The following is a 14,074-nucleotide window of genomic DNA, read 5'->3' as shown; positions in this document are numbered from 1 at the left end:
TTTGTTGCACCGATAAGCTGTTAGCCTTAAAACAAAAAAGCAGGCTCTCTACAGGATATACATGGGATATATTTGTAAGAGGTCCTATGAGAGAAGTCTCCTATTTGAAGAAACAGAATTTCAGTCCATGCTAGTCCAGGCTAGAAATATTCGTTTTTTGTTGAAGTAATTGGGCACATAACATACATATTGATGCCTCTTCTTGAAAGATGGCAGTGAATAGAAAGATAAGGAGAGTGAAAGTAGGCTAGCGAAACAGAGAATTCTAAGAAAGGTTAGTTGCCACCATCAAAAATTTTGAGCACTGTGTATCTGGATAAGCAATCAAAATAACCCTGAATCTATGTATTACTTTTTTAAAGACCTTTTCAATGACTTTTTATTTATAATTATTTTTAGCCAGAGAAAAGTTGAAAGACTAGCACAATGAATACACAAATAATATCATTTGCCTAGGTTCATTAGCTGTTAACATTTTGTCATATTTTTTCTATGTGTGTGTGTGCATGTGTATGTAAAATCTGTCTATATACTACATATGTCCACAGGCTTATATTTGTATGTATATGTTTTGTGAACCCTTTGAGAGTTTTTTTCCCTGAATTATTGAGAATTATTTGCAGACATCATGACACCTCACTTCTTAAACTTCAGCATATCTCTTCTAAGAACATTCCCGTACATAGCTACAACATAATTAGCATAGTCAGGTTGCTAATTTAATACTGGCGTACTAGTTATCTAATATATGGTTATATTCATGTGTCTCCAGTTGCATCAACAATATCCTTTGTAGTTTGACAGATTTCTTGTTTTGTTTTTGATTCAGGATCAATTAAGGAACATGCATTCCATGTCCTTGTCATGTCTCTTTAGTTTTCATTAATCAGAACAGCTCCTCAACCTTTGTTTGATTTTTGTGACGTTGATGTTTTTGTCGCACTATGCAGCACATGGGATCATCAAGTCCATGCTGCCTGCATTGGGAGCATGTGACATTTTTGAAGAGCACAGGCCAATTGTTTTTCAAAATGTCTCTCAATGTGGAGTTTATTTTTTCTCATTATTTAAAACGTTAAACACACTTGGCAGGAAAACTATATACGTGATGTTATGACCTTTTCCATATATCATATCAAAGGCACACTCTTTCAGTTTGTACCATTACTACTGATGTTCAGTTTGATCATGTGATTAAGATGGTGTTCACAAGATTTCTCCATTGTAAAAAACCTTTCCCCCTTGGTAATTAATAAGTAATTTCTGGGGTGATACTTTAAAACTTATGTAAGTATCATGTTCTGAACCCATTGATTTTAGCATCCATTGGAAATTCTTTTGTTTTTAATTATTTATTGATTTATTGGCTGCACTGGGTCTTAGTTGAGGCACACAAGATCTTCCATCTTCATCGGGCATGTGAGCTCTTAGTTGCAACATATGGGATCTAGTTCCCTAATCAGAGCTCAACCCCAGGCTCCCTGAATTAAGAGCACAGAGTCCTAATCACTGAACCACCAGAGAAGTCCTTATTGGAGATTCTTGTTTAAATCAATTATTACTGTGATGGCTGCAATACAAATTTCTGTTACTTTAAAACCGAGTCAATATGTCATTTGTTAGCAGATAAATCAATCATTGACATATATGTTAGAAGATATTTGATGTAATATTGTAAATTCTGAAAATTGTTCTGAAATGAATGTATCTCTCTTTAGGCATTTTCTGAACTCATTGTAAGAGTATTGCTGCATCTTTTGCAGTTTGATATAGCTCTCACTTTTCAGTACCGTTTTATGAATATTTTCTACTTAATTACAAAAGATTCCAATGTGAAAAGTTTTAACTACACAAAAGTTTTTAAGCAAATTTTTTTTTTTTTTGGTTTGGTCATATTTTTTGGCCTCACTTTGAGGCATTCAGGGTCTTGGCTCCCTAACGAGGGACTGAACCTGAGCCCCCTGCAGTGGATGAGTGGAGTCTTAACCACTGGACCACCAGGAAAGTTCAAGCACGTTAAAATGACTGGGGGGAGAGAAGTCATTTATTCATTCAATATATATTTATTGAAAATATACTATGTAACAAGATTCTGGGAATTCACTAGTGAACAAAGGAGACTGTGTGCCTTGCCTCCATTAGGGAAAAAGAAAATACATGATGTCCATTTAATTTAAATTTTAAAGTCTTGATAGGTCATGCAAAGTCTGTAGTCCTTGAGTGGTTAGGGCAGTCTCTGTTTTATATACACAGGACATGAAGTACTTCACAAAAGAATAATTTTAAGCTGAAGAGAAATGGAAGATTTTTAAGGCTCACTTTAAAAAGAGAAAATGACTCATTGGCTCAGAGGGAGGAAGTGGGTTGCATTCGAATAAAACAGTACAAGTTAGGGAGCAATGTTCTTTCTTCAGGTGTTGGGAGGGAACATTGAAGAGGCCAAAACTGTCGATCTAGAGTTAGAAGGCAAAAGAAGTCTGTGGAAATTAGGTCAAATAGGATTCTTTTTCTTATATTTGTAAAAAGTTTCGAAGAGAATCAAATCATTTTGAATTGACTCCAGTAAGAGAAAAATAGAGAGGTGACAGAAAGGAAATAATTGAAGAGTCAGGGAGCAGAGGAGATTTATAATGAAGGAAGCTGGGTAAAGAGCTAAACAAAGTAACAAAGGCTAGTATTTTTGCTTGGCGAATCTGCTTTGAAATAGCATCTCTTCCACCTAGCCAGGTTATACAGGAACAAGTTTCACTATAATTAGTATATTCTAAAATGTATTAATATTATGACAATATAAATTAAATGCATGTGCTATAAAGCACATAAATTGCCACAACTAAATTAAAAAAGAAATTTTAAACTAAAGAACTCCAAATGCTATTAGAATACTTTCCATAAAGAAAATATCTTTGTTTCTCAGTATTAAAGGAACTCCAAGCTGCAGCTCTCCTGGAGCCTGTCAGAGAAATATCATTATAATTGGTATGAGTCCCCAAGTACACTGACAATAATTGAGGCTTATATCCATGCATTGTACTCGATGGCACATCAATTTAAAAAGGAACAAAATTATAGAGGCGAGGAGCTGCCATATGATACAGCAGAGCAATAATTCCTAGATAAGGCTCACAGATACAGATTTTAGGACTAGAATGATCCAGTTGATTAAGGCCTGGAAATAGTCAAAGTATCAGCCTGTGAAGCTCCATACCACAGCAAATAATCAGATAAGCAACAAATAAGACTTTGATGTCCCCCTACTTCATTTGTGTATTTGTTTCCCTAAAACAAAAAGTCATCTTAGAATGTTTGCAGTCCTGTACGTGTGCAATTTATTCTTTAAGGATGTCACTTACTGATTCACTTACTGATTCACTTACATCATTAGTATAAATGATTGAGGGCAGGAGGAGAAGGGGATGACAGAGGATGAGATGGTTGGATGGCATCACCAACTCAGTGGACATGGGTTTGGGTGGACTCCAGGAGTTGGTGATGGACAGGGAGGCCTGGTGTGCTGCGGTTCATGGGGTTGCAAAGAGTCGGACACGACTGAGCAGCTGAACAGAACTGAAGAGGCAGAGAAAAAAACATTAAGCCAAGATCACTAGCATGCTGACCTTGTGCAGCATTTAAATTATTTGAATTTTACTTTCCTCTCCCTTAAAATTAAGAGCACTTATATTTATTGGTTGCTTACCATGTGCCAAATGCTTTCACTTATCATCTCATCTGATTCTCATATCACCCCTTCAGAGCTTGCCTGCTGTGCTGTGCTTAATCCTACAGTCGTGTCCGACTCTTTGCGACCCCATGGACTGTGGCCCGCCAGGCTCCTCTGTCCATGGGGGTTCTCCAGGCAAGAATACTGCAGTGGGTTGCCATGCCCTTCCCCAGGGGATCTTTCCAACCCAGGGTTCAAACCCAGGTCTCCTGCACTACAGACGGATTCTTTACTGTCTGAGCCACTGGGGAAGCCCAAGAATACTGGAGTGGGTAGCCTATCCCTCCTCCAAGGGATCTTCCTGACCCAGGAATTGAACCAGGGTCTCCTGCATTATAGGTGGATTCTTTACCAGCTGAGCTACCAAGGAAGCCCTAGCTCACCTCCTAGATCTCCATATTCTATGAAGCCAGTCTCAGAATATTGCCACATCTCTCCCCATCTCACCCCCCAAAACCCAGAATTCTGTCTTCAAAACTTTTTAAAATGTGTAGATTTTTCTGCATAGTTTGAGAGGAAGTGGTGGGGTTATTTAACAAAACATCTTACACATACTGTATTTTTTAAAGCCATCCTTTTTTTAAAATTTTTATTAGTTGGAGGCTAATTACTTTACAGTATTGTAGTGGTTTTTGTCATACATTGACATGAATCAGCCATGGATTTACATGTATTCCCCATCCCGATCCCCCCTCCCACCTCCCTCTCCACCAGCATCCTTTTTTTTGCCAAAATTCTGCTCTTTTGGCAGTACTCTTCTCTCTTTATCTTCCTCTAATCTCAAAACATCCTCCTCACTTTTGGATATGTTCACTCAAGTCTCTCAATGGACCCCTTCTAAAAAATTCCATCTTTAAGCTTGCTCCTTAGCAAGTCAAAAGTTCCAGGAGTACCAGTTTTCTCTCACGTTCGCCCTTGCCCGGACCCCTCTCTCCACTCCAGCCAGTATTTGAGGTAGACACTATTGTTATTCCTAATTTATAAAAGAGGAAACCGAGACTTAGAGTGCCTACTTGGTCAATCACACAGTTAAAAAAACAGGAGACAGAATTTAAACCTAGATATCTGACTGCAACGCTGATGCTCTTTTAGCCTCACTGTGCTATTTTTCTTATATCATCCCAGAAAAATACCACCTGCCCTACCATCACCATAATCTTATGCTTCCTGCATCCTGATTTGAAGTTGAAAGATCAGGAGATTCTCTGTTTTGCCATCAACGATATAACATGCTGTATCCTGTTTAACCAGAGCAGGATAAATGAAACAATTTTTCTTGGCCTCTCTATTCCTAATATCTACCCCTGTCTCTTCCTCCTTCTCATCATACTCCCCCGTCCCTTGAGAAAGGGAGAAAAGAAGAAAAGATAATATAGAAGGGGAAATAAGAGAATAGGCTAAAGGAAGGATGTGGGTGGCTTTCTGAAGCTGTTTTCTCTTGATCAGAAATAGAAGTAAATTAAAGCCCTCTAAATGAATGTGGAATGGTATTATACCTTCTTGCACTTTACCTCAAGACATGTTTATAATTGCTAGAACACTCAAGAAGTTCAAAGAAACTTGAAGAAAAATTTCTTGATTTCAGATTTGATCACTCTTTCAGTGAGGTGTAAATCAAGAAATTTTTCTGGGATCCAAAATCACTGCGGATGGTGATTGCAGCCGTGAAATTAAAAGATGCTTGCTCCTTGGAAGGAAAGTTATGACCAACCTAGACAGCATATTAAAAAGCAGAGACCTTTGCCAACAAAGGTCCGTCTAGTCAAGGCTATGGTTTTTCCAGTGGTCATGTATGGATGTGAGAGTTGGACTATAAAGAAAGCTGAGCGCCAAAGAATTGATGCTTTTGAACTGGGATGTTGGAGAAGACTCTTGAGAGTCCCTTGGACTGTAAGGAGATCCAGCCAGTCCTGGATCAGTCCTAAAGGAGATCAGTCCTGGGTGTTCATTGGAGGGACTGATGTTGAAGCTGAAACTCCAATACTTTGGCCACCTGATGCGAAGAGCTGACTCATTTGAAAAGACCCTGATGCTGAGAAAGATTGAGTGCAGGAGAAGGGGACGATGAAGGATGAGATGACTGGATGGCATCACCGACACAATGGACGTGGGTTTGGGTGGACTCCAGGAGTTGGTGATGGACAGGGAGGCCTGGCATGCTGTGCTTCATGGGGTCGCAAAGAGACATGGCTGAGTGACTGAACTGAACTGAACTGAAAGAGTGACTCTTAACGGAATCATTTAGTTAAATAATAATAGTCTCCATTTACTGAGTGTCTTTTGTGTACCAAGATCACTGGAAATGTAAAGTTAATGCTTTATAAATGATCTATCAGTATGACAAAACCCACTGGAAAAAAAAAAAAAATGATCTGGCACTGTTCCTGGCATGTAGTAGGCTCCTCATGAGTTGTCTTGAGTCTTGAATACGTCTTGACTCTTCACAACCGCACTAAAAAGTAAGAGGCTTTTTTGGTTCCCATTTTACAGTTGATGAAACAGATTCATAAAGGTAAATAATTAGCCCAAGGTAACATAGATAGTGAGTCAGGATTAGGAAAGCAGATAATAATTTCAGTTACTGGGTTACTGCCTTATCTAAATTATTTCATTTTATTCTTACAACTACTGTACCAGTTATGTACAGTTATTATTCTCCATTTAAAATCAAGAAACAGACATTGAGAATGAATAACAAGTTTCCTGAGGTCATATGGCTATCTGGTAAGCCAAAATTTGAACTAACTCTAAATCTCTTATGCCACATAGAATATTAAAGCTGTATATGCCAGGGGAAAGGTTAGCATGCTGTCATTTGATAAGCTTTGGAAGGATGTGTCCATCACCCTGTTGAATTGACCAGAGTTCAGGGCCCTTACCCTTACAGAGTATTGATTTGGTCATCCACTGAGAACAAATCCATTTCTTAGGGGCAAATTCACATTAATCAAACTTATGAGACTCAGTGAAAGATCAGAGGGCCAGTTTACTGATAAAGAAATATGTAACTTCATTTGAGGTTCTTATGACCAGGGTATTCTGTCTTTGTGGGCAGACCTACAGACCTTGGACTCTGTAGGCAGAATCCAAATTTTAATCCAAAATTATTTACTAAATATGGAATCCCAACAAAGGGAAATAATTAGATGAGCTAGAAGAGTGTCTGCCACATAGTAAGGACTCAATAAATCTTGGTTGTTACTATTATTGTTAATACTTGTCCACACCAGAGCAGGAAGGAACTATGAATCACCTAAACTGACATGAAAATTTTTGTATGTGTACATTTGTGCATTTTTCTGGGGAAGAGTTTATATCTTTTATTAAATTATTAAAGTGTTGGTAACTTAGAAGAAAAGTCAAGAGCCATAAATTTCCCATGAAATTCTACACGGAAACCTGAACACTTTGATGGAACAAGTAAAATTTGAATTGGTTTGATATTCTCTAGAGCTAAGGCTATTTATTGTGCTGTGTTGTACTTTGTTTTAATTAAGTATAACCTCTTACATTATGAGTTATTTTTAGGACATTTTATCCACATGTTATCTTTCCTATGTGATTTCTTAGCACTTTTGCAGATCGTATCATTTATTTCCCATTTAGTTAATTCAAAATCATCTCTCTTTGGAAATGAGTGTTCATTTCCCTAGTAAGTGTATCTATCTCTCAAGAGTGTCAGTATTTGTAACAACCTTGTAATCATAATTTATTTTTGATTCCATATGATCATAGTAAGAGCTTATCTTTCCTGTATCCTATTTTAGAATAAACTTTAGATGATGTCAGTAAATATATTTCTGAAACTCTTCTCAAATTCAGAACCGTAGAACATTGAAGACTTCCAGTGTACAATTAATGAGCAAGAAAGAGGTTCTCAATCTGTTCTCATTTACATCAGAGCATCATGCAGAAGGGTTGGGGAATTTCTTATTTCTTATTTATCCCTTGCCATTCTCCATAGAAAAGTTGCCTTGTAATTGCAGGTATTTTTGTATATAGTCCATATGATGAAACCTGAAAAGTGTTCTGTTAATTCAGTTTTCAAGCAGACCCCAAAAAACCCATTGGGGGACACATTCTGGCTCATGCTTCAACAACAAGAATAAGTTTGCGAAAAGGAAGAGGAGAGCTGAGAATTGCCAAGATTTATGACAGGTAAATATTTTTTTATTCTTAATCAGATTCTTGTGCATATGATGTTACATAGAATTACTTCTCCTGAGAGGCTATAATTATTCCAAGGGCAGACCCTACATGCTTGAATTTCCTTCTCAAAAAGTATTAAATGCATTGGAAAGTCCCTAATATGTGCTAGGTTCTAGGGATTCGGGGATTTTGTTGACAAATAGGCTTGGTCCCTGACCTTCCAAATGTTACAGTAAAGCTAGATAATGAAATAATTGATTTCCACTTTAAGTGAGGTAAATGCAGGAAAAGTACAGCATGTTATAGGGATGTTCTTCTTTCTACTAGTTTTCTTTTCTGGTTTCAATTTAAACAGCGCTTCCTCAAGAAACATTTCCCTGACCCTTACAGTCTAGGCTAATACTCTATACACCGTATATTCTTTCACAGTACTTACTTATTTAATTAATAGTTATAAGCTTAGATTTTACCAGTAGTAAACCTAAAGCGATTTGAATTGAGGGGGCATTGCTCACCCCTTTCTGAACATTGCTGCTGACCCTTCTCTGTGGACCTCCCCCATTTTTGCCTATATGTTGTGTTATCTCTGAAGGGTTGGCGGGGAGGGGACCTTTACCCTTCCTGCAACTGTTCCTCAGTAGAAATACCTTTGACTGGGTCTGGAAAAGCTGAGCTGGAAGAAGCAGCCCTTCGTTCTGAGCACTTGTTTCAGACCTGAGGCTGGTGGGCATGGGGGTGCTGTTGGAGCTGGGCTTCAACACCTAGGATGCTGTCACCCAGCTGGTAGGGTTGCTGGGCTTCAGGACTCCAGCTCCAGCTCTTGCCCCTCTCTGACCTGAGAGAGCTCCTTGATCCCCTGAAGCCAATAAACAGAGAGAGTAAGAAAACAATCTTTAGAGTAAGAAAGCTAATATCTTGGCCATTTAGAGATGAACTGCAAAACAAGAGCCTGGCATGGGGCTGGGACTAAAGATTTTTATGGAACTTTTCAAGATTTGCAAGTATGTAGCATGTATGGACTGTGAAGAAAACTGAGTGCCGAAAAATTGATGATTTTGAAATGTGGTGTTGGAGAAGACTCTTGAGAGTCCCTTGGGCTGCAAGGAGATCCAACCAGTCCATTCTAAAGGAGATCAGTCCTGAGTGTTCATTGGAAGGACTGACGCTGAAGCTGAAACTCCAATATTTGGCCACCTCATGCGAAGAGTTGACTCATTGGAAAGGACCCTGATGCTGGGAGGGATTGGGGGCAGGAGGAGAAGGGGATGACAGAGGATGAGATGGCTGGATGGCATCACCGACTCGATGGACATGAGTTTGAGTAAACTCTGGGAGTTGGTGATGGACAGGGAGGCCTGGCGTGCTGTGATTCATGGGTTCGCAAAGAGTCGGACACGACTGAGCAACTGAACAGAACTGAACTGAGCATGTATGGAGAGTGAAAGTGAGTGTGACCCGTGGACTGTAGCCCACCAGGCTCCTCCCTCCATGGGATTCTCCAGGCAAGAATACTGGAGTGGGTTGCCATTTTCTTCTCCAGGGGATCTTCCCAACCCAGGGATCGAACCTGGGTCTCCTGAATTGCAGGCAGATGCTTTAACCTTTGAGCCACCAGTGAAGAAGCCCTGAGAGTGGGACTGTAAAGAAAGCTGAGGGCCAAAGAATTGATGCTTTTGAACTGTAATGTTGGAGAAGACTCTTGAGAGTCCCTTGGACTGCAAGGAGATCCAACCAGTCCATCCTAAAGGAGATCAGTCCTGGGTGTTCATTGGAGGGACTGATGTTGAAGCTGAAACTCCAATACTTTGGCCACCTGATGCGGAGAGCTGACTCATTGGAAAAGACCCTGATGCTGGGAGGGATTGGGGGCAGGAGGAGAAGGGGACGACAGAGGATGAGATGGTTGGAGGGCATCACCGACTCAATGGACATGGGTTTGGGTGGACTCCGGGAGTTGGTGATGGACAGGGAGGCCTGGCGTGCTGTGGTTCATGGAGTCACAAAGAGTCGGACATGACTGAGCGACTGAACTGAGCATGGAAGGAGACTGGTGCTTTTGTTGTTAAAAAAGCAATAGCCTGTCATTTCCTGTAATGTTTGCATAGTACATCTTACCCCTCTCCTGTCTCTCCCTGCAAAGATGGTGCTGGAATGTTCTGAAGGGTGATGTCACCCTCAGCTTTTCCTATGGAGACTGAAGCCATTGGGGTTTTCTGTCCAAATTCAAAAGGAGTCATACATGAGTATGTATGTATAGATATGCATATAGGTTGATATACATATATTTTTGTTGTTGTTCAGTTGCTAAGTCATGTAACAATCTTTGTAACCCCATGGACTGTAGCACCCCAGGCTTCTCTGTCTTCCACTCTCTCCTGGAGTTTGCTCAAATTCATGTCCATTGAGTCATATTCATGTCCATTGCTATCTAACCATCTCATCTTCTGCCGCCGCCTTGTCCTTTCGTCTTCAGTCTTTCCCAGTATCAGGGTCTTTTCCAATGAGTCAGCTCTTTACGTGTATGTACATATGTACATGCATGTATTATATATATATATATATATATATATATATATATATAAATCATAGGCTTCCCTGATGACTCAATTGAAAAATAATCTGCCTGTAATGCAGGAGACCCCGGTTCGATTCCTGGGTCAGGGAGATCCAGGGGAGAAGGGAAAGGCTACCTACTCCAGTATTCTTGGGCTTCCCTGGTGGCTCAGCTGGTAAAGAATCTGCCTGCAATGTGGGAGACCTGGGTTCGATCGCTGGCTTGGAAAGATCCCTTGGAGAAAGGAAAGGCTACCCACTCCAGTATTCTGGCCTTGAGAATTCAAGGTAGAGTTGCAAAGAGTTGGACACAGCTGAGTGACTTTTACTTTCATGTATATAATAAATAAACACATGGAAATATAAATATAAAACACATGGAATAAACTTTGACAAGGTAATTGATGTACATGGTAAAAAAAATCAATAAAATCAAACAGTACAAGAAAACAGTTACGAGCTTAGTGGGTTTTTACAGAGAAACATATTGCACTTCATCTGTTCTCCATTCTGGGGACAGAGCAGTGAACCAAACAAAAAGACCAGGCTCTGCCTTCATGAAGCTTCCATTCCATTGGTAATGACTTATGTAACATACATCATCCCCACTAGACAGTAAATACCCTGAGGACGGGACACTATTCTCTCACCTCCCACTGTGTTCTTAGTGCCTCAGACCGAACAGAGGCCAATATTTGTGACTGACTGATGAGCCAGTCTTGGGCAACAAGGTAAAGATTTGTAATAACTCTTAACCCTAGGGAGGAAAAAAATCAGCCAAAAGAAATCACATGAGCTCTTAATGTGGTTTTGGCTATGAATCACAGTGCCTATGTATTGTAATTATAAATATTAAATAATCAGTTCCCCTATCTGGGTTGTTTTTTTTTTTGCTGCACACGGGCTTTCTCTAGTTGGAGCAAGCAGGGGCCACTCTTCGTTATGGTTCTCTGGCTTCTCATTGTGGTGTCCTCCCTTGTAGTGGAGCACAGCCTCTAGGGCGCTCAGGCTTCCGGAGTTGCGGTTCATAGGCCCTAGAGCGTGTTCTCAGAAGTTGTGGTGCACAGGCTTAGTTGCTCTGTGGCATGAATATTCCCAGACCAGGGATTGAACTCTTCTTGTCCCCTATGTTGGCAGGTGGATTTTTATCCATTCTACCACCAGGGAAGTCCCTCTATCTGTTTTTCATTCAGACCATTTCATCACTTTTCATTTGTTACAAATGAACTTTGTTGAATTAAGTAGAGAGTAGGATTGTTTCATCTTTTTCCTAAAATTTCTTGGTTTATATCTTGGACAGATTGCTGTGCTTAGAACTTTCCCAAGCATTTTTCACTCTGAATTGTAATCAGCCAATTACATGTACGTTGCCCTCACTACAATGATCGAGTCTGGTTCACTAATGTCCCAAGAGCTTAGCATGGTACTTGGTATCTAGTAAGAGCTCAGTAACTATTTGTTGAATTAACAGATGAATGAACTCCATCTACATGTTCAATCATTTGTATATTTAATCAAGTCTTCTAAACTTTTAGGAACAAATAACCCCTGCAGTTGTTACAGTCCTAAGAGAACACTCGGGTTCTGCAGACTCAACAAAGGATAATTAAAATTATCATAGAAGTTAATTATGTCAAATATCCATAAATTTGAGTAAAAATAGCAAAACCAGATCAGAACTTAAAATGTCAAAATAGTTTTCTGTACAGCTTGTACTTCCTTTTTTATGGTTCCTAAAGATTTCTCACAAAGAATTCTCCTTGGCATTAGAAAAAACATTTTGATAGAGAAGATCATGAAGCTAAAAATGATAGCAATGCTAGCTAACACTTACTGAGTGGGTTTTATGTGGTAGGCCTTGTGCCAAATGGAGATTATTATCCACATTTACACATGAGGAAGGGCTTCCCTTATAGCTCAGTGGTAAAGAACCAGCCTGCCAATGCAGGAGACACAGGTTTGATCCCTGGGTTGGGAAGATCCCCTGGAGAAGGAAATGGCAACCCACTCCCAATATTCTTGCCTGTGAAATCCCATGGACAGAGAAGCCTGGCTAGCTATAGTCCATGGGTTCCCAAAAGAGTTTGACACAGAGACTAAACAACAATAACAACACATGAGAAAACCAAGGTCCCAGTTAGTTAGGTTACGTTTGCCCCTCTTTAAACATAGACACCAGAATGATCCTTTATAACACCAAGTCAGGTCATATCTATCCTCTGTTTAAAACCCTCCAGTGGCTCCCCATCTTGAGTCAGAATAAAAACCCATCTCTACACTTCTTTACAGAGCAGTATGAATGGCCCTATTCTTAATTCATGCTAGAAATGGAATACCCCCATTTCTGCTTCACAGGCCTCTATGAAGTCCTTTATAATCTATGAAACCTTTGCTGAGTAACCTAGCCTGCATAACTTCTTCTTTCCTTAGAGTTCTATAACATATACTGACTTCAAGGGACTTAGCTTACTTTGAATATTTGTTATGTCATAGTTCACCTTTTAGGTTTCTTGAGAGTAATGCATACATCCATTCTAAGTCACTTCAGTCATGTCCAACTCTTTGCGACCCCATGGACTGTAGCCTGCCAGGCTCCTCTGTCCTTGGGATTCTCCAGCCAGGAATACCAGAGTGGGTTGCCATTTCCTTCTCCATCTTGAGAGTAAAGGCTGTCTCAATTTTATAAATTCTGTGGGGTCTAGTACTTGCTAAAGTCTGATTTTCAAAGAGTTAAAATTAAAAACATCACTTTGTGTAAATCAGCGTAAGATGGACATGTGTTAAAGATTTTCTTCATCTCAGTTAATGAAGAAACCACTGATTTAAAGGATAATTTGAGGAACAGAGATTTATGTAGTTGGTCAATTCAATGAAGAAATAAATTTGCTAATAGATGCAAAACTGGTTAATATCCGACCAGGCAATAAGTTATAACATTTGAAGTTGCCTTTTCTACTGGAGAGAAACCTATTGTTTCTCTACACAGTGAAATTAATTTCCATTGTTATAGACTGGCATCATAAGAATAATTTGCACTGCTATCTGTTTTCTACAAATAAATCTCTACTCCTATAGAGTTGTAAAATAAATTAAAATGTAAAGTTTAAAAGAGCATGTAATGAGGGGTAAAAAATTAAAGAGCTTGTAAATCATATAAAATGTCAAAGATCATATTTAACTCAGGAACCAGTAAGATTTTATAACCAGATCAAAGGAAAAATCAAATTAACACACAGATGTAGTCATATAAGTAATGCTGAAATGAATTCTCAATTGATAAAAATGGGTCAGTATCCATAGGACAATAATCAGTTGCATTCCTCTTCACATAATTTACATTTCTGTGGACAAGAACAATTTTTATTACTCATCATTTTCTGCAGCTCATGGAGTTGTAAAATAGCTCAAAGACAACGAAAACCATGGAATCTTCATAGATTTGTATAACCTGGAAGGATGTGTTAGGCAACCTGTTTTTCCACTGAATACTCAGTTATCTTTTAGTTTATTTCAAAGTCTTTCATCACGGTTTTCCCCTACATTAGTCATGGAAAGATGCACACCCATTTATTTTATTATTTTTTAAAATTTTTATTGAAGTATAGGTGATTTACAGTATTACGTTCATTTCTGCTGTAAAAGTGATTCTGG

General features: G+C 39.2%; 1 protein-coding gene across 1 annotated transcript in view; it reads left to right on the top strand.

Annotated features, from left to right (window-relative positions):
* Positions 1–14,074, top strand: part of DMC1 (DNA meiotic recombinase 1) — a 43,142-nt gene that overhangs the window by 27,721 nt on the left and 1,347 nt on the right. Inside the window, exon 13 of the mRNA XM_065923773.1 lies at positions 7,763–7,879. Within this exon, the coding sequence (XP_065779845.1) occupies positions 7,763–7,879 (117 nt within the window). The remainder of the gene's footprint in view (positions 1–7,762; positions 7,880–14,074) is intronic.

Source organism: Muntiacus reevesi, chromosome 1 (assembly GCF_963930625.1).
Source record: "Muntiacus reevesi chromosome 1, mMunRee1.1, whole genome shotgun sequence".
Lineage (NCBI taxonomy): Eukaryota > Metazoa > Chordata > Mammalia > Artiodactyla > Cervidae > Muntiacus > Muntiacus reevesi.
This window is presented reverse-complemented; position numbering and strand designations above follow the sequence as displayed.